We start from the raw sequence: 22,051 nt of genomic DNA on the forward strand, positions 1-22,051 counted from the left end.
ATTTCTAAATATATATTATATAAGCATATTATAAGTACAGAATATATATGTCTCGTATAGACGGGGTCGCGTGTTCAACCTCCGCTGTGGCAACCTAATATCGTGCAGCAGCGATATCTATTTTGACTTGAAAATTTAGATTTTTCCAATAGAAAATAGCGTATTTTGGGTACTACGGTGTGAAATAAAATGGGAAATTACGGGCTAAGGCAGTACTACCCATTATATATATATATTATATATATATATATATATATAAGAAAGAGAAATATTTTGTTATAGTGAATTTCTTTTCAGGTAACAATAAGTCAGTATCATGGATTCGACGCAGAGACGCCCATATCCTGACTGTGGACAGGTACACATTCATAGCTGACGAAAGGTTTCAATCGTTTCTAATTGAAACAACTGGAACCTGGACCTTACAAGTAAGTTATCTTTATTATCTATTAATTTAAACTTTATTCCCTAATCTTACTTTTCACAAGAAAATAGTAATTGCGTTAATTAAGTTTGTGAACAAGTAACTCAAGTAATTAGAAGTAAGCAATAGTAAGTAGAAGTGAGTAAGTAATTAGAATATTTAGTTTGATAATTAGATTCAAATAAAAAGATTTGAATATACCCCCACATCTTAAATGCAGTTGGCAATCATCCTGAAGAAAAGAGTAAAAATTATTTAGAATCAAAGAGTAATAAGGTTTTTATTGATGTAAAATATTTCCCTTGTTTTCTACATTTTTTTATGTTTTCATTATTGTGTAGATACACATATAAAAAAACTAAAATGTAAATTCATAGATATCTTCTGATAGTACTTGGCTCTACTTTTTTGTAGACATCAATTTGAGCAATTTCCTTTATGATAGCAAAAATAAAAGTGTAAATTAAATAAAGCAATAAGATCATTTGCAAACTAAGAACTCGTATCAGAATAGATACATTTAATGTAATTTATCAAAAGCATATATTGAATTTGATTCTTATAAAACATTAAATAATTTAAAAGAAGAACAACACTGCCTTATTAAATTGTAATTATAAATAAAATAAACAATAAACCAATACAATATTAAATTCAACCCCTTTAATTTATTCGTTTATTAACTCGCCATAGCAATAAATCGAAAGTGATTTTTTAAATCAAAATAAATTCAATAATAAAAAGAATGTTTTACCATATTATTTGTCAGATCACAAAGATGCTCAAAAAATAAAATTTTAAATATATGAACTGTGACTCTAATTGTTATATACTTAGATGCGCTCGAAACGGGTAATTTCTCGACTCGGAATATTTAGATGTGCAATTATTTTGAATGGCGATTGATATAATTATATGTTGTTCATTATTATATATAAAACAATCTACTAATCATCAAAAGTTTTGGCTCGTAAGAATATTCATTCAAGTAGTGTAAACCATATTTAATACAAACCATATTTTTTCGACCGCTACAGAATCATTAATTTCACGACCAAGAGTTCAAAATAAAGTCTCAAGGTATTTTGAGATTCAAGATTTTTTAATCATGTATTAACGATAAAAATAACTCATTCGATTTGATACATTCATATTTATTTGATAAATTCAACTAAAATTATTCCAAAGTAAATAAAAATGATTCTAATAATCTATTACAATTTCCCTAATTGTATGATATACGAGAGGTATAAGGCAATGGGAATGAAAATTGGGATCATGAATTTATACCAATGGAGTCGTTGTGAAGTTAATGATTTGTATATATAGATGATATTTATCATCTTGAGCGCTTAATATACGATTATTGATTCGGATAATTCAAATTTATTGCCGAAGTATTCAAAATTAATATCACATTCGAACGCATAATAAATGTTGGAATGGATATGCGTGAGAATAAGTACTAATAATATTTTATTCTGATATAAAAAAAATCTTATTAAGCAGATAATTGAAGGAATGATTCAAAAAATTAGTTTATATTTGGTTCTTAGTCAAAATCAATTTATAAGTCTGATAGATATTATTATCTTTAAAGGACATAGTGCTTGTATATGTTCATAAAATACTTAATGCAATTCAGTTTCTTTGTAAATATTACTTCTTTATTAAAAATTTAGGAATATATTCTCCCTCGTTTAAAAGTTGTTTGGAAGATAAGAGTGGTGAAATTTGTTTTACGTGAAAATTGGATTTTAACACTTAATTATAATATATATAATATATATATATATATAAATATATATATATATAATATATTATATATTAAATTATACTAAATCGAAATACTCCTATACTAAAATATTCTTATTCAAATTTCTGCAATAAATGATATATTAAATTCGTAACATATTTGAAGAACCTTTTTTTTATTTTTTTACATTGCTCTATTTTATCATGAATAAAGGTGTATAATTTAAGAGTGTTCTAAAATAACTTAAATGCATTTTAAGTAATATGTAATACCAAAAAAAAAACGTGAAAAAGAACAAATGTAAGGCTGATCGAACATACAGGTCCGATTTTATGACAATAAAATCATAATTATCTAATTATGAAAGCATTTTAAACTTTTAACAAACGAAATACTTTAATTTAATTCATTAATTAAAATTTTACATTGCCTAACTCTGCTACTACACTCTTTGCATTGGAGTAACTTGATAAAGATTTATTCTTCTGAAATGGAATTTTACGTAATACTTACATTGAATTATTATCTACTAAATCATATTTTTTCTATATATAGACGACCCATTAATTTTCTAAACATGTTTTGGTAACATAATGTGTCTTTAATTATTACAAAAAGTGACAAAATCAAATTCACTTAAGCCAAACATTGAGTGAATTGTTATGAATCAATTCGGAAGAAAAATACTTTGAAAATTAAATTAAATTTTAAGCGTTTTATTTTATATAAATATATATGATTCAACTGAAAATCATTACATCTGAATTATGTAAAAATATTTTTCCATCATAATAAGTAAAGTTAACTACCACAAAAGTATTTTCAAAAGTCTTGCATAAAATATGGACCTTTCAAGATAGAAGCTTCATTTTAGAACGAAGCGCATACCGTTTAAAATTTAATGAATGCTTTTATCAAATTTTATCACTTTTATGAAAATATAGGTTTTTATCAATTTTACAAATGTATAATTACACCATAATGTTAAATATTACGGTGTAATTTGATCATATTTTTAAATTCACGATTATTGAGAGTACCTATTGTCAAATCACACACACTTTTATAAACTTAAGAAGAAGCACGGAATGCAAATTTCTATTATATAAATAACAGGTAAAATATATATCAAAATTTTATACAAAACAATTTTCACAAATATTTCTAACTAAAACGAATTTACAAAAATAAGTAAGTATATCTACTATATATCAGGAGATATAATTTCCGCGTTATTCATAAATAGTATTATGCAAGTAATTATCTAGATGGTTTTTTACAAATTTCTTTTCTATCTATTTTTTGAATTCGACTTAAACAACTACTTCTTTCTTTAAAAATCATTGATCACTCATTTAGCTTTAAAGAGCATATCAATTTAAGAATAAAATCTGCACCCATTCTAAAGTTTCGTTATATAATAAATAGTAGAACTTGTAAATATATAGAACAAAATGTTTTATATTCAGTGCATCCAATGAAAGATTTATCATATCTTTAGTTGATGTCATCGTTAGTAACTTGAAGATTAAATTTATCTAATGATTATTGAATACCAATTAAGAAAGTTCTCAACTCAGCGTAGAATTAAATATTCTCACTTGAGCGTAATTATTACGAGCTTAGCTACGACCTACTTTAATTAATTAAATATAATTAATGATATGCTAATTTTTGCTATTTGCAATACAATGAACATTTTCACATTACATGAAACGGCGTTCCAGTAATTGCCTGCTGAAATGAGCTCTGTGTTATTCTTGATTCGCAGAGATGTACCAGGATATATGTGCCAAGTGCGCAGCGTTTCCGAACATTTACAACAATAAATAACTCTGAACGTACTATAAATTATAATTATTGCGTAAAGATAATGCTAATTATCTAGACATAATCTTCAGATTATCGGCACCGTTAATACGAACGTCTAATTCGGTATTATCGACTTACACGTGTACACGTGTAAAGTTATGCCAAGAACGGGGGTCGGGGATAAACAGTTTACTCAAATTTTGTTTAAAATTACATAATTAATAATAAATAATGATTAATAAAAATTTAATATCTGTAATTTAAAATAATTGTAAATTTTGTTACATTTTTATTTTATATAAAATGAGTACTTTGTTGTTTTTAATATAAAATTAATTTTATCTAAGGATTAAACTTTTGAGATAACTCACATATTATTTAACATTTTTCGTATCATTTATTTGGATTTCTAGCATGTTGTCACAAACTTTTCAACTTATAACGCCCAATTGCGTATGTTCGTACATATATCCGTTTTCATACATTTTCCTTTTGAAACTAAATTTCTAATAATAAATTTATATAATAAATTAGTGCAACAATCTAGAAATTGCGAAAGAATATGTTTTGTAAAAAATGAATATGAAAATTCTCTTTTTTAATTAATTATTCTTATCGAAGTCTTAAAAATATGACCGAAAAGATCACTCAAAACAAGGTAATTAAAATATTTTACAAAAAACTAATAAATTGAATTAAAATTTAGTTAAAATATTAGTTCAATAAATTATTAAGTTTCCGTATGGTAACTTATACGAGGGTCATTCAACAAGTACTTAGCCTCACCACAACTTTTTGGCCTATTTGTAGCCTTTGAGAAAATGTATTTTTGGACGGGTTGACTAAGTTGGAACACATTGCAAGTCCAAATGTATCGAGCTTAAAAGAGATTATGTTTAAAAATGAATTGCAACTTCCCTGTGGCAATGTTTTTTATTTGAAAGCTAAGTACTTGTTGAATGACCCTCGTATTAATCGCAAAAAAGTCAAAAATGAAAATGTTATATATCTTCTCGTTTCAAAAGTTTCTGAACGTTTTGGCATACCTTAAAATTGATTTATGTCTATATTTGTGTATGTATGTATATATGTGCGGATAGAAACTTCCGTTGACGATTTCGCGAACAGCAATCAACTGATTTGAATAATTCAAAAACATTCGGGGGGGCGTGCTGATTAGTTTTTGGCAAAGGCTTCAAGGATGTGCTAAAAGCGTCAATTCAGTTTTTGAGAGAAGGGAGCGTTCGATTTGAATGTGTGGGAGTTGTAATGATTATGATAATATATTTAATTAGAAACTCCCAACATAATAAAAAAATATAAATTTATTAACTGTGAAAATATTTCGATATCAAAAATATACATGACATGTCCCATTGTTTTTTACAAATAAAAACCAGCCTGCTTGATATCGCCACACACTCCCTGCCCAGTGTTGATCTCACAGTTTAAAAAAAAAAAAAAACAGGGAAACACGTTATAAAAATGTGGTGGGAAAGCAGATTATAGCAGACCAGTGTTGTAATACTGGTCAATTACAAATTTCCATGTTTCGTCAGCAGATCCACCGTATGTGGTGATTTGACCTGCCATCAACTCCATATTCTGCATAAGGTTCTGACTAAAAAAAAAATGTGGAAAATTTCTTGTACCTCGATGTCGGTGAACTTCTAAGATTCAGCCTCGATCTAATGGGTATTAGTTATATCAGAATAACTTAATGTTTAGAATGCATAATTTATGGGTACAGTTTCCATTTCTGCAAGCGTTGCATTCGTATCTGATGAGTTCCGATCAGAGAAAGAAGTTGGCTCTTTATCCAAATCAGGATCATTGGTTTCTTTGACATAAGAGTCCAGAATTGTGGAATCCAATAAATTATGTCAAATTTTGTTTTGATTCGTCGTTGTCACCGATAATGGGAGGTAGCATTATAAGTCGATTTGTTGAGTTAACAGAGAAAGAGAGGTTGAATTGCATTCCAATGAAAAGTTCAGGCTCCAAATTATTTTTTCTGTCAGCAATAAACACTGAGGTCTGGGTATACCAAATGAGTAACCTCGGAAGTCTGATCCAGATAGTAAGTGCGTTAACTATGATGGATTGGACTGGACATACCTTATAGGTCGTCACTGAAGACCAGTGATTATGGTGCTGCGTCAAAATCAATTTTTCTTAAATCTTCGAAAAATAAAACTCATTTATCTTCATCTCCATCGTCGTGAGTCACCAATGTGGGAGTCGTAATGATTATGATAATATATTTAATTAGAAACTCCCAACATAATAAAAAAATATAAATTTATTAACTGTAAAAATATTTCGATATCAAAAATATACATGACATGTCCCATTGTTTTTTACAAATAAAAACCAGCCTGCTTGATATCGCCACAAATGATTCAAAAAACATTTTATTTTTTTGACAAAATAAAAACCTGATAAAATTTTTGAACGGAAGGTCTAGCGGTTTCGGAGATACGATGAAACAAATGCCATTTGGCGGTCAAAATTGATCATTGCACATACGCACATCAAATTATCAGATATTTTATAGAGATTTTAATATTAAGTATAAATTATGCTTACATTTCTATGGGTTCCGTACCAATGTTTATCCGTTGGACCGCAACGCGGCGCTTACGAGCTTCAATTTTTTTTTCTAAAACAGCTACTCAACTAAATATTAAATTAGTTAAATAGATTTTTAGGATAACATGATTGAAATTCAAACATACTTGTTTTGTATCTTGAAGTATCTAGTGTCGTAATAGAAGAAAAATGTAAAGAATTGATCTCTAACCCTTTTCACTCGCATATTGCGAGATTTCTGTGTATTTTACCGCCAGACCAGCATCATCTGAGTGGAAAGGGCTAATGTATATGGATGTGTGTGTACTTATAATTGAAAGCTAGAAAAATGAAACTTGAGAATTGATTATGTAGCGAAAAGAGAGTTAAAGTAGCTCTCATTGAAGCTCTTAAAGCAGACCAATGATTATCAAATTTCCTAAAGTTTATGTCGTTTCAGTATGAAATATATAAACCATGAAATAAACATGACTACAAAAACTTGATATCATAAACTTTAGAATCAAGTATTCCAAATCCAGGTGAATTGGCAGGAACTAATTTGTTCACCAGATCCTATCCTAGAATCTATATAGGCGATATGTATATGATGTGTACACGAGATTACTCGAGAACAGCTCCGACTAACTGCGATCATTAGAGATAACAATTAATTGATTGCGCGTTACAGAATAATGACATCTACAGTACTAACACTTGAAAGCTTCGAAGGCATGTACATATTGCCAATGCACTTTGGATATTAATTCAATTCAATTGATGATATTATTTAATTCATCGGCAGGTGAATCAATCGTTGTATTCAATAAACTATGTTCAACGTAAATCATTGTTTTGTTAACTTTTCTATGTAGTAGTAGTGTATACAAGACAATCTATTTGCTAATGTTATACTGTCTCGACATTGCAAGTCGAATTGAAAATGGGAGAAATGCGTATGTAAGCCAAACTTTGATCTTTTGTCGCCGTTTCAAAAATTTGATACATCCGATGAAGCTGTAAGAACTCACATTAATTAATTTTGCACGACGAGTAACGTCGTTTTCTTACCATTTGTAGTATACTGCAAATTTTCTTATCCAATATTTTTAAAGATATTAGTTGACTGGCAGGTTAGTTTCCTGTAGGGTATTATAGTAATCGTCCAAAAATCGAGAATAATAATTCTTGCATATCTTCATGTATCAAGACCTTCTGAACATTTGTACATACCATAAAATAAATGGATGTATGCGAGTGTGTGTGCATGGATACAATTTTTCGTCCACGATTTCTGGCAGAGGAATCAACCGATTTAGACTATTAAAAAAACATTCTATTCCTATTGATAGAGGGATGTGTTATTTAATTTTTGGTAGAGGCAGGTACAGTCGTTTCAGATATACGGAGCAAAAACTTCAGAAAATGGAAATTCAGTTTTTGTGAGAACGCAGCAATCGATTTGGAAGACAGATCCAGCCGTTTGGAAGATGCAGAGCAAAAAGGGCTGAAAATTACTGTTTTTGAGACTACTTAGCATTCGATTTGAATGATTCAATATTTTACTTGTGTTGACAGAATGAAGAATTCATTATATTTTTTCGAAGGTTTTGCAAAAAAATACTTGCAAAATTTGTCATTTGATCATCAAATATTATCTTTAAAATATATTATTATTGATTCATATACAAATAAGATTTAGTTAATAGGTAGACAGGTATACAGGTAGACAGCTAGGCAGACAAGTAATCAGGCAAAAATAGTAGAAGAGGAGATATGTATTCAGATATAATGGTAGACTGACAAAATTATACACTGGTATGCTGGTAAAGAAGTGGACATTTAGGCAGGTAAACAGATGAACCGATAGGCAGGTAGATAGCTAAACAGATAGACAGAAATAGGCAGACAGGGGAACAAATAATCAAGTGAATCATATTTTAATCCAAAAAAATATTATTGATTAAAAAGGTTAATTACACTTTTGGAAAGTTCATGCAACTTGCACAATCATCTGCCGAACAATTCCTTCTCAATAAATAGTTTTGAAATAAAAAAAATTTTTAGTCAATTTAATGAAATTTTGCATATTGATAGAGTGTATAGTTTTAACAAACAACCTAAAATATTAGGTCTATGAAAATTGGTTTAATTATAAAAATTCAAAGTTTGGAATAATGGTGGATGTCGAAATGTGAAAATTTGTTAAGTTGCGGAATCTCAATTCTTCTTGATTAAGTCGATTATTTTACAACTTGCCAAGACAAATTACCACTTTTACAACTTTTACAACTAGTTTAAGTAGATATTGAGTAGAACCAAAAAAGCTGGCAAATGTTTGTATATATTAATTTGTTTTGTTTATATATTCACAATACTTAGAACTAATGCCATTTCATGTTTAAAACAAATAGTTCTCAATTTTATTCTGCCATTTATTAAATAAAATATATGTTACGAAAGCTCATTTTCAAAGCTCAATTCATACATTAAAGCACCACGTTTTTAATTAGATATTTTTCACTTAATAGTAAATGTATTATATCATGGCAAGGCGTACGTTAACATCGTTTTATTTTGTTAGTAAAATAGTGCATTACGCTAAAGCAAAGCAAGCTCAAATTTCAGTACCGTGATAACGATGCTCCCTTGCGTATTATAAATACTTTACTCTGACGATCATTAAAGTTTCATGTTTCGACAGCAAAAATTTATTATGTATTGCAATAGTTATATGCGATAGTATTAAAATGATTTCGATAATGGCTAAACGTCTGACTGAAAAAGATCGAGTTTTAAAATTTAAATATTCAGATCTATAACAGATCTAATAATCGTAGGTATTGAAATTTCTTGAAGACAATTGGATGGCGTGAAAAGGCACAGAAAGGAGGTGATCGATATAATGAATTCTGTTACACTTACATTTATAAACTTTTCTTTATAAGGTCTATAAGCTAAATCAACTCTCAATGATTTTATAACATTTATTAATTTATTTAAAATTGTTCATGATAGTTGCAATCCATATTGTCACGCTGTATCAGTATTACGTTGAAGTTCTGGGACACCCTGTATATACCAACTGTTTTTTTTATATTGTGAACCATAAGTTGATTAACATTTTGAAACAATATAAAACAAAAACTAGTCAAATATGGCTTGTGCCTTAGCAAATTGCTGGAATATACCTTACCGTAATTGAAATTTCAAGAACTAAAAAGAATAATCAATAAAAAAAGAGTGCGCGTAAGGTTCACACACGATTGAAGTAAAACTTATTTGCTACTGTACAAGATGGCATTTAAGTAAAAGCAAATACATCATATAAAAATTTTGAATAATGTTTATTAGTAATTTTACATGATACAAACAATTTTATTTTCGATTTTTTGTGATTATAATAACGTATCCAATAAAAAGTTAACAATGAGATTGAAGTATTAATTCATAAGATGAGCAAGTAAAAAGAATGTTTTAGAATTATTAACCAAATAGCAACTGCTATGGCATTATTCTAAATGAACGCCTATATTTTAAATGATATTGATGATAGCTAAATTTATTTATTTATTTATTTATTTATTTATAAAGTCAGTTTAATAATAATGTAAGCATAGATATAATGCAAAGCAAAATATACACATACTATAATTATGATTACATTGTTTAATAATTAAATATAAAAATTCATTCCCATTAATATATGTTAATTATTACCAAATTAAAGTTGTTTGAATCAATGTATAAATTATCTTGAAAACGTCAAAATTACCAAAAGCACCACTCTATGCATTTAACCGGCACAATCATGTCGAACACTGAACAGGATGCTATATGGGTAAAGCAGTCGCACGAATTCTAGCATCATTGACATGTAAATAATATTCAATACCCTGAAATTCCGAATGGTTACATTACATGTAAAAGCTCTAGATGTTTTCAAACCGAGAGATAAAACAAAAATGCTCGTTGTAATACAATTCCAAAAACTATTATTCAAAGTTGAAGTGGTTCTTTAGATGAAAAGCTTCTTAACTTCAACATTTAAAATACGATGCACTTCATTCAAATGTAAAGTATTTGAAGTTTAGCGCAATGGCTAAGAAAAATGGTCGGCGGTATCTGGTTTCGCAAAAATCGAGAATAGTTGCACTTGCACAAAATACTTTCACAATATTAAAATACATTTTATTTTACAAAGCCAAGCCAACGTTTCACGATACTAATATATACAATACATATTTCTGTAATAACAGACAAGATGAAACTGATCAGAATCATTCAAAAACTAAAAATGATTAGGTAAATATTGTTTGTTTTTTATATATGAACAATTTTTTTAAAAAAACATTATAATGAAAAAATGTAGAAGAAGTTGCAAGTTCTAAATAGAGAGAATTTGAACTCTTTTTTTAATTGCATATTTTCTTTTCTAATAAGCGAAAGATCAAATACGGTTACGCTTAAACATTCTTCCACAATATTCAAAAATACCTTCTATTTTTCAAAATTAAGCCATTGTTTTGTGATATTAATACATAATATAATTTACTATAATAACAAAAGATTAAAATAATAATAGGTGTTTATAAAGATTCACGATATATATGACAGATTGGACTTTTCTAATCGCATATTTGCACGAGTTCCAAAATTAAAAATCTACTCATTAGAATATAGGTATGAAGTTTAAATATATGCACAATAAATTCAATTATATATATATATATATATATATATATATATATTATTAATAAACAAAGTTAATGCAGCTTTAATACTTGGAAATGTTGTGCCTGGAATACAAACAAGTAATTTAGTAAGAGACGTTGAAGTCAAATTTCAACTTTTTTTATACCTTGATCTACAGAAAATATTCATTTAGAAATAGTATATGTAAAAATGATATAAGTGCATTCAGCGGCAGACAGGGAAAACGCAATAATAAGAAGTAAAGAGGTATTCTGGTCTTGAGTTTTGAAAGATCGATTTTTTTTAATATTACAAAGTTTAACTATTCAAGTTTTTTTTTAAATTTGAATTATTTTTGGAGACCATAAAAATTCTCGTCTGTTTCCTTTCCTTGCAAAACTCTAAACGCGTTTTTTCGAAATTGCCTTTTTTGATACGTTACCCAAGATTTCTCAACTTCTACTTTACTGATTTATTTGAAAATTTCATAGGGTCATCTTTATAAACTTTTCTTCAGTATAAACTACGCTCTCCCTCAAATTCAGATTTTCACTATTTTTTTGCAAAAATAGAGAATAAGAAAAAAATATGTAAAAGAAAATACTTGTAAGAAAAAAAATTCTTGTTCGTAGTTCATATGATTGCAACATTTGACTGGATTAAAAATATGGAAGGCAAAAATGATGGGTATGGTCAGTGGTCAATGTTTCGAGACATCTCACATAATTCTCTTCTAGAATTAAAACTCATTGACTATTTGATTTAATTTTATATTCTTAAAACAATAATTAATAACTTGAAAAAAATATGGTTTACCTTTTTGTAACCGTCTTACAAAAATCGCATAAAATGTATGCTTCTGGATTCATTATATAAAGTACGTATGTATATGCACCCTTGCTTCATTTGCCATCTAGTAACATCACGTATGCACAAATCCTCAGCATTCCGCATTACCGAAATAATTTAATACTACTATGCACTTTGACCGTAGGTGAAGTACGTGCAGCAGCGTGACGCTGGATCGTACGAGTGCCAGGTGTCGGGTTCTTCAGAGAGCGACCGCAAGATGAGTTCGATAGTGAACCTACATGTTGTGGTTCCTCATACCGAAATTCTAGGAGAATCCGATGTGTATGTACGAGTAGGAAGCACAGTGGCCCTCAGGTGTCTGGTTAGAGACGCAATGATAGCTCCGCCGTCATACATCAACTGGTACCACGGCGGGGTCAGAATACTGCAGACATACGGGGACAAATACACGCCTTGGGCGGCCAGTATGGAACGCACGCCGGACGATTCGACGGTAAAAACTTTACATGTTTCTTTGTTTTACAAATAAGCTACGGATATTTCTATACAACGTTTGAATACGTATTTTCTATTGTAGATTCAAAATACCTAAAGCAATATGTTGTAAATTTTTGGATTATTTTTATATCAAAAATTAAATATTTGCCTTGATAATCTGCTTTAGACACAAAAGGGATAAACTTTGATTAAGTCTTTATCTGTCTGTAATTAGTAAAATTTAATATTTTTTTTAACTAGACAAAAACTAACCCTTTCCACTAAGTTAGTCTTTGTCGTGTCTGCATATGTAAATTATAATTGAGGTTAGCTTCGAAGTAAAAACTACTCACTAGAGCAATTAGTTTTAACATTAAGAACAAGGGTTGAATGATTATATTAAATAAAAAACAATATATGAAACTTTTTGGAATACGTAACTATTACATATAGGCTTCAATCAATAGATTCAAATACCATTATAATTCACATATACGAACATGACGAAGACTACTTAGTGGAAAGGGTTAACAATAGCATACCTGTGAAAATGTTCATTTTATCGGTTGAAACTTTTCAAATGTAATTTTTTTTCGTATTTTCACTAAGGCGTCCGTAATATATGGTGGCATAAAAATTGAATTCATAAAATTATTTACTTGTTCATATCTATAAAATATAAATATTTTAAAAAGAAACCAAATTTAGGTTCAGTAACAGGAAACTAAATATTAATAATGAAAGTCGTGTTCAATTTATACATCATTTCAAATTAAAGTTACAATGTTAATACTCATTGCTAATTAATCTGTATGTATATTTATTTCTACATATAGGGTAGAGCGAGGCTTAAAGTTCCGCGGGTAAAATGGTCCACCACCTATATTTTAATAACAAGTATTATTAAGATTTTTATTTGAAATACATTATTTGAAATTAGAGGAAAAAAATATGTATAACCAGCCATCACTTTTATTCTTACGACGTTGCTATTGGGAAATATACGGCAACACTCCAAGTATTATCATCGTTGTTAGTTCTTTTTTTTGGTTGTGAGAACCGTTGTTTAGTTTACAAGACCTCAATATTATTTTCAAGTATACGTTTTTTAATTGTTTCATAACATATATTGTTAATTTTAAATTAGATGCAAACGTTTTTTATATAATCTATGTAAAAGCTTATATGTACATAGGTGGAATAAATAAAAAAAACAACTGAACTTTTACCGAGGCGTAAGTGTAAACAATAAAAAATGGTTAATGAAGAAGTTAATTGAATTAAAAAAGCAATATTACAAGAGATTAGTTAAGTTGTTAGTTGTTTCAACTCTGCTGATAAATAAATTCGGACGAAATACGGGCCAAGCTTATGTATGGTGTAATTTTTGTAAAAAATGTGCCCATAAAAGTTTTATTTTTCATTATTCACTTGAATTATCTACTATTTCCTAAAATTCCTTTAAAATAGAGAATAAGGCATTGAATTTGTTTGCCCTCTGAGCGTCCCATTTTATCCGAGTATGCGGTAAAAGAACAAATTTTTGAAAATCAGCAAAAAAAATAATTTCTACAATGATGAATTATCTGGGACTTCTTCTGAACATAGTCAGTTATTTGTTCGATATGCGGTATTTGTTGTGATGTATTTGGGTTGGTTTTTACAACATAATTTTGCTCGAAGCCAAATTGGACCTTTGTGCCCCATTATTAAAAGCTGTACCTGATTTTTTAAGTAAATATGTTTGCAGTATATAAAATCAACATTTGATTTATTATTTGATAAAAGCTACTAGTTTTCAAAGTGGAGTTAAATTTTAAGGGGATATTCTAGTGTAGAGCGATGAATTTTAGGTCATTTTTAAAGTGTCCTAAAAGAAATCAATGAATGTTTTTACTATCCATTTTTACCACTTGTTTATTAATATTATTATTAAAATACAAAACAAAAATTAAAAAATAAGAAAGTTGAAAAGTGGAAAAAACTGCCAGCTGATATAGTGGGTAGTCTCAAAAAATTGGCACCTCAGTCTTGACATGATTCCAGCCCTCCTAGCCATCCGAAATAAAAGAAATAAAAAGATTATGAATCTACAATGGTTCGCAATCGCTCGAACTAGCGATCAGTAAAAAAATGTTTTCTTACAAATTGGCGACTGTTTGAAAAAAGTGTTTTTTTTACTGTTTTTTTTATGAGTGTCTCGAATGTTTTAAAAATAGTAAAAATTGGAATTTGGGGATAATCCTAGTTCGGGCTATAGATAGGTCTATAAACAAGACTCTCTTCTCGAGAAATCGTGTCAACAGTACTGAAAAAGTCTGTTCTGAGAAAAACGCATTTAAAGTTTTGCGTGAAGCCAAACCAGTATGGAGACCGAGTCAGTAAAATGCCTATATCTCCGGAAATAATTCAAATTTTCAAAAACCTTTTTGTACCCATATTCTTAGATATTTAAACTTTGAAAATAGGAAATAAAAAAAAACGATTTTTTTGAATTTCTACACTAGAATACCCCCTTAATAAAAATAATAGAATGTCCAGAATTATTCATATATATTATTATTCATCCAGAATAGTATTAAAAATTATTGAAAATTAAATTATATGTGTAAAAGTAATTGTATCGTTGTCATAAATGTAATTTTTAAATTTGCGCATGCAAATATCTCGATTTTTATAATCCGACAAAACTGGTTGTAAATATGACATATTTGAAACGCGAAAAACTCTGAGAAATGTCATTTTTATTTCAGATCGGAATTCTTCGCATCGAGTCCGCTCAGCGCGAACATTCCGGCAACTACACATGCCATCCGTCAAATCTGGCGCCCGCCCGGGTTACGCTGCACGTACTAGATGGTAAACGAATACCTCGTTTTGATCCCACGAAGCATGTATCAAATAAATTAATTTGCGTTGAGCTATTGGATTTATTCGCTTTCATTTGGAATAAGTTCACGTGATAGCATGCTCGAAATACGAGTAGCTCAAACAGAAATACCAAATTTGTTGCTTTGCATGTGCACACTGACCGAATATGAGAATGCATGGAGTACTTAGAGATAATTGTTTTGTCAACATATATATATATATATATATATATATATATATATATATATATATAGATTTATATATGCATTAACCTTTGATGATATCACAAATTGTACAATGGCAAAAGACGGAAAGTTGTAAAATGCATTAATAACGACGCAAGCCTAGGAAGCGTATATTAGATACCATTACCGCACTAAAAAGCAAAATACCGTTCCAGGGTTAAAATAATAAACAAAAACTAGTGGTGTATGGCATCGTGCCTTATGACAAATTGCTGGAACTTCCCGTACTGTAAAGAAATATTCGAGGAAAATTAAATGTTTTCAAATCGATTATTATAAATATTGTAACTTACACATGTTTACAGAAAACTCAGTCAATCAAATTTAAAATTATGAACATGGTTTAATATTTATAAGAATTATATAAACCAAATAGCAAAGTAAATTATTTATTTGAAGTATATTAGCCAGAGTTAAACTTAAAATCCGAAATATTTTCGGTATTAAAAATAAATATTTTTTGAGAAATAAAAAAAAAATCGAAAGTAATTGTTTCCTTAACACAAGCAGAAAGTTTTTTGAATCACTCAAATCGGACGCTTAGTTCTCTCAAAAACTCCCATTTTATGCATATTTTACTCGGTATATCCGAAACAACTGGACCTTCCCTTGTCAAAAACTGATCACCACTTATCCTCGTCATTATAAATTGAATGTTTTTTGAATCATTCATATCGGATGCTCCGTTCTCCTAAAAACTCAATTTCTATTTTCTGCACTCTTTGCTCCATATCTCCGTAACGGCTGGACCTGCCTCTTCCAAAAACTAAGCAGCACATCTCCACATAGGAATCGAATGCTTTGGAAATTACTAACAAAAATTTAAGAATCATATGCATCCAAAAGTACAATTAACAATTAAAACAAATCCCAAAATTATTTATTTTACGAGTTTATCAATAACCATTCGCATATAATTCTATATATCGTTATCAAACTTCTGTTATGAGTACCATAAAATTAACTTTCCATAGGGAAAGTTCTAGAAATGGAACAAAAATCTAAAATTATTTTTTTTTTTGCATATTTTCTCGCTTCAGAGGTTTCTGAATATTTTGGTGAAGGTATGTGTGGAGACAATTTTTCGGAGATATAGAGCTAAATGACAAAAACGGCAGATTTAGGGAGACCAAGCATCCTATTTGGATGATTTAGAAAACTTTCTGCTTGTGTTGAATCGAGAATAAAATTTTTCATCTCAATTTTTGTTTTTAATCTTCAAAAAACATTTTTTTTTGTATATCGAAAAATAATTCGGATTTTAATTCTAATTTTAGCTAAAGTTCTAAACATCACTTTGAAAACATTTAATATTTCATTATGGTATGAAAAGTTCCAGCAATTTGGATCAAGGCACGATGCCATACATCACTAATTGTTTTTTTTATCTTATTCCGCTATCTGCATATATGCTTTTAAGTTAAATTAATGTTGGTTTGCGTTTTATGTCACTTCCCGCCCTTTTTACAAAATAATTATTAGTTCTTTGTTTGCAAATTCTATATAATCTGCACATGAATATTTTAAACAAAGCTAAACTGTAATTGTTAGCTTAAAATATTTGTTATTTAGGTCAAACTCGCCATATATTGCGATAATAGCTTGTTATGAAACATATATATTGGTATTGAAATTGATATGTGATGCTGACTTGAATTGATTCTAGAATTTCAAATTAAATTGCTGGAAAATATTGCCTGTTTTGCATATAAACAATTTTTAGTAGAATCACACTGATTAAAAAAATATGACATTAGTTGTGAAAAAATTTAAACTATCATTAAACTATCGTTTTAATTGAATTTTTAGTGATTTGTAATTGGAACTAATTTGAATATGTATGAAATTTAGTAATCTTTAGAACTACACGTTTTGCGAATCAAACCTAAACGGTATACTTTGATAATCATTTCTTGCTGTCGAATTATCTTGAATCATAATATTTTTAGCTCCAACATCAAAATTTGGTATTAAATGATTAATATAGATGATTCGTAATGATCAATTAGAAGTGTGGATAATAGAATATTGACCATAAAAGGTAAAAATAAATATGCTATTTGGTTCGGATTTAAAAGATGATAGATAAATAGAAGCTCATGATCCACCGAAATGCTGCCAAACTATTAAGTTATTACACTTTGTTTTTATTTTCAAAAAAAGATATAATTAAATAATAGCTATATCAGACCGATTAGAATAGAAAGATAGTAGTTTTAATTATAGTATATTTAGATAGAATAATACGTTGATATAAAGTTGAGTTAATATTCCTTGTTGCTACTTTGAGTGTTGATTTTAGACTGGTAATTACATTAAATTTAAACCAATGATATCGATTAAATATGATTTATAAGTTTTCTATATTATTATTTAATATAGAAATTAAAAAAAAATTAATATATTTAATATTATTGATTAATATATTATTTTTCTGATTGACATCCTATTACATTTTTGTCTAATCAGTTGTTGACCTGCCTTTTATTTGAACCGAATTCAAGGAAAATCAAAATTAATATTTGAGGGTCCGCTAGAGACAGGATACATTATAATGAAGGATTAGATTTTATAATGCTTATCCTGTTAGAAAGGTATTAAAATATATTTGAATTATTCAGAACAGAGTAGAGCCTCAGGAGTTGACACAAAGAAAAAAACTTTGTTTTTAAATAGTGTTTTTATATAATTGATAGCGTAAATTTATTCAAAGAATTATTTATTTGCAAAATCTATATTTTATGTAAAATTTTATAGTTGAACAATGGCAAAAATAAAAATAAAAAGCTAGAGAGTAAGAAAAAAGTATGTCAGAAGTGGTTTTTGGAACCTATCTTCCGTGTAAAACAGGGAATAGATGTACTTAATATAGTATAATACTACAACTAGCTTGAGTAATGATAGTGTTCCTAGTAATTGATTCATTTGACAGTATTGATATGCTTGCATAAATTCACCGTCAACATCTTCTATATCCATAAATTATATCGATAAATTGCTTCAATGCAGGGCATGTTATAAAGTGCTGACACACAATTTTAAATTGAACCTCGTAGTATTTTATTTATATACTTGACGCCACTTTATATGGTTTTCCTTATAGTTGATACGAGTTTCCGTAGTAACAAGATTAATTATCTTCTGTAGAAGTGAGAATAATAATCCTCAAAAACATTATATATAAAATTTGTCTATTTTCAGGTGAACACCCGGCAGCGATGCAACGTGATATAAACTCAGCCGTCTCAATTTCGCAACTTGAACAATTGTTCAATGTCATTTTATCGATAGCAATCGTTTTAATGTTATCGATACATTGATTTCCAGAATCATGATGCTAATGAACCTACGTTGAATAATTCCATTATTCTGTTACATAGACATTTATATCTACGTTTAAGTAATAATGCATAATGTATACAATGTTATAATGCTATCTAGGGTAAATTCTATAAATGATGAGATTAAGGCATTTATATGGACAGGCCGTGTGTGCATATGGAGTTGCCAAATAACACTGATAAATTAAGATATATACATATTTATATCCAATATATTTAATAAAATAATAAAATATGTTAAGAGACGATTGCACTATGCTCTAACAATAAAATGACGATGTAATCTTATGAGCTTATATAGATGGAATAATTATGACTGTCTACATTATATATTAGTTTTCTACAATCTACCGAATGCTCACAAATTATCATTAATATAATGTAAGAGCATGGTTTAATCGACCTTGAGTGTATATTAACAAAAATGTTTAAAATTAACGATAATTTTCTAACCAGAAATAATTACATTACCATGTACGTCTACCTATTTTGTCTAATCAGCTAATTCGTTCTAAAACTACTTTGAAACATATTTTTAGTTAAATATTGGCGATATTTTTTATCCAAGCATTAGCAATGACCAGAGAATAATATAAATTTTGATTTATTTTGAAAAACAACCGATATTTTAGGCATGCTCTGGTCTGATAAAAACTTTTCTTGCTGATCATTTCTTCATCAAGCAAAAGACTTGAACTACAATTACTTCACAAATATTTTTATGTTCCTTTAACAATAATATAAGAATAATATTATACACTTTAGATAAGGTGCCTCAAGTTTAAGTGACTTAAAATTAATTCGACAAAACTCTAAATGTTTTTTGTAATGAAAAAAAATCAGCTTTAATATACAACGTAAAAATAGAGTAGTCGCATAAGTCACCAAAGAATAGTATGATTTATAGTTTTGTTCTCTGGTCTCTTAAAAGTACTTCTGAATAGGCCATACATTTTTCATGAAATGAACATTTAATTTTTCAAGTATCAATAAATTGCTACTAAACCGAAAATTTTTGTTGCATTTTATTTTAAATTTTAAATTTCCCTCTTCCATATAGCAACGCTTATTCCAGGTAGCAAAGGTTACAAAACCTACTCTTTATAAATAAACACTATTACTGGTTATATATTTTTGAGTATGGCTGAAGTATTTCAATATATAATTAAATTTCAATATATAATGCGTTAAATTATTCTCTAACACATTTTGTTTTTGGCATCACAGAGAAAAGTTACAATAAACAAACTTCGTGGCACCTTATCCTATTCTTTCAACTAGTAGTTTTTATTACTATATATTATTGTTGGAAATGTTAATAGTATCTACTAATCAAACATATAATTTTCCAAGAAAATGTAAAATAAATAATCAATTAGATCAAATTATTATTTAATGAAGCAGCATTATCAACCACTTGCCATAATGTTTGAAAATTTTCATTTCAACTGAGCTTTTAGAAAAGAAACAGCTGCAATTATTTCCACTGAAAATATATTATACTGTTAAGAATTCAATTTGAAAATCATCTCACTATTATCAATGTGGTGTAATGTTATATAAACATCAATGTAAAGCACTAATATTGATAAGGATTTTAAAATATTCATTATGCGGTTCATTTCAATAACATATTTTGGATAATTCATTAAAATTTAAATGCACTAAGATATGCATATGTTGAAAATATCGATGGTTTACGACTTTATTCCATGTGTGAATATATATATATTTGTTAATAGTTGAACATGTGAATCTTTGAATACAATACAAGGCTTGAATAAATAACGGAATTAAGATGTAAAACGGGTATAGTAATAATAGTAATTTTAGTAATAAGAATCTTTTCACAACTTGCTAAGTTATAGAAGTTTAGAAAAAAAAAAACATTTTAGACACACGTTAAATAAAGTATTCTAATCTCGAATAAAATCTTGAACTCAAAAAAACAGGATTGTCTTTCTTATAATTAATGACTTCAGTAAAAATATGTTATCAAAGTAACGGGTTCACTTGATCATGTCGGAATCAAATGATCAAAATAATTTTTAGCGTTTTCCACAATTTTACTATAAAATTGTGTTACATTTTTTAACTTAAAATAATTTTATTTAAATTACTAAAAGTTAAAATAAAAAAAAATGAATATAAAGATATCCATAACTCTGGTAGTTCTATAATATTCGAGCCATGTATTCAATTTTCTACGTAGGTTCCATGGCAGCAATTAACAAAAAAAAATACAAAATATTAAAAGACAGTTGTGATATTAATTGAGAGGTGCGTTAAGATATTGAGAAAGTTAATACAATGGATATGTAATTATTTGAAATTAAAATTTGTATTATGTAAGAATGTAATATATAATAAGAAATATTAAATCAAACCTATAATTTTGTTGCGAATACATTTGACTGAGACTCATTGTTAGTGAAATCATAAGTTTAATATAACAAAATTGTTTTAGAATCATTAAACCATTATTTTTGTTCATAGGTACTAAAATAATAATTATTACTTAAAATCATTTTTTTAATTTCTGAAAAAAACTAGAACAGGATTCGATTTTTTTTAAGTTAGAAGTGTGACCTGACATATTTATGTTTTTATGTTAAGTTTAAATACATTGAAAATGTCTCACGACTTACTTTCATGTAAGTTTGCATATATTTTTATCTGTACATATTGTTAAAGATCGATATTAGTGAAAATGGTGTTTCTTAAAAATATCTTTATAGTTTGAAAAAGATTAATAACCTTATTTTTTTAATTTATTTTCTATTTTGAAATTATTTAGTTCGTTTTGAATTGTGTCTTGAATGTACACAATTAAATGAAACAACTAATATAATTCAACTAGCTGAACTTTGAAATAATGATATGCATTTGTATAGATGTAGATGTTGCATACTCAAATATATAGACAAATAAAGACATATAAAATATGATTATTAACTAAACCAGTGTTTTATTAAATGTTTATTTTATTTAAATTAAAAATAAGGTAGTGACCCAATTAAATGATAACACTGATTAAATTGCTGTC

General features: G+C 28.0%; 1 protein-coding gene across 1 annotated transcript in view; it reads left to right on the forward strand.

Moving 5' to 3' along the window:
- The window catches only part of LOC113375087 (lachesin-like), a 17,222-nt gene extending 1,711 nt beyond the window's left edge, over window positions 1-15,511 (forward strand). The window contains exons 2-4 of the mRNA XM_026615034.1: window positions 298-428; window positions 12,253-12,564; window positions 15,302-15,511. Coding sequence (XP_026470819.1) covers window positions 298-428; window positions 12,253-12,564; window positions 15,302-15,511 — 653 coding nt within the window. The remainder of the gene's footprint in view (window positions 1-297; window positions 429-12,252; window positions 12,565-15,301) is intronic.
- Window positions 15,512-22,051: the final 6,540 nt, after the last annotated feature.

Source organism: Ctenocephalides felis, unplaced genomic scaffold (assembly GCF_003426905.1).
Source record: "Ctenocephalides felis isolate EL2017-DRISC unplaced genomic scaffold, ASM342690v1 CF-g0.4_SCAFFOLD_01886, whole genome shotgun sequence".
NCBI classification, from domain to species: Eukaryota; Metazoa; Arthropoda; class Insecta; order Siphonaptera; family Pulicidae; genus Ctenocephalides; species Ctenocephalides felis.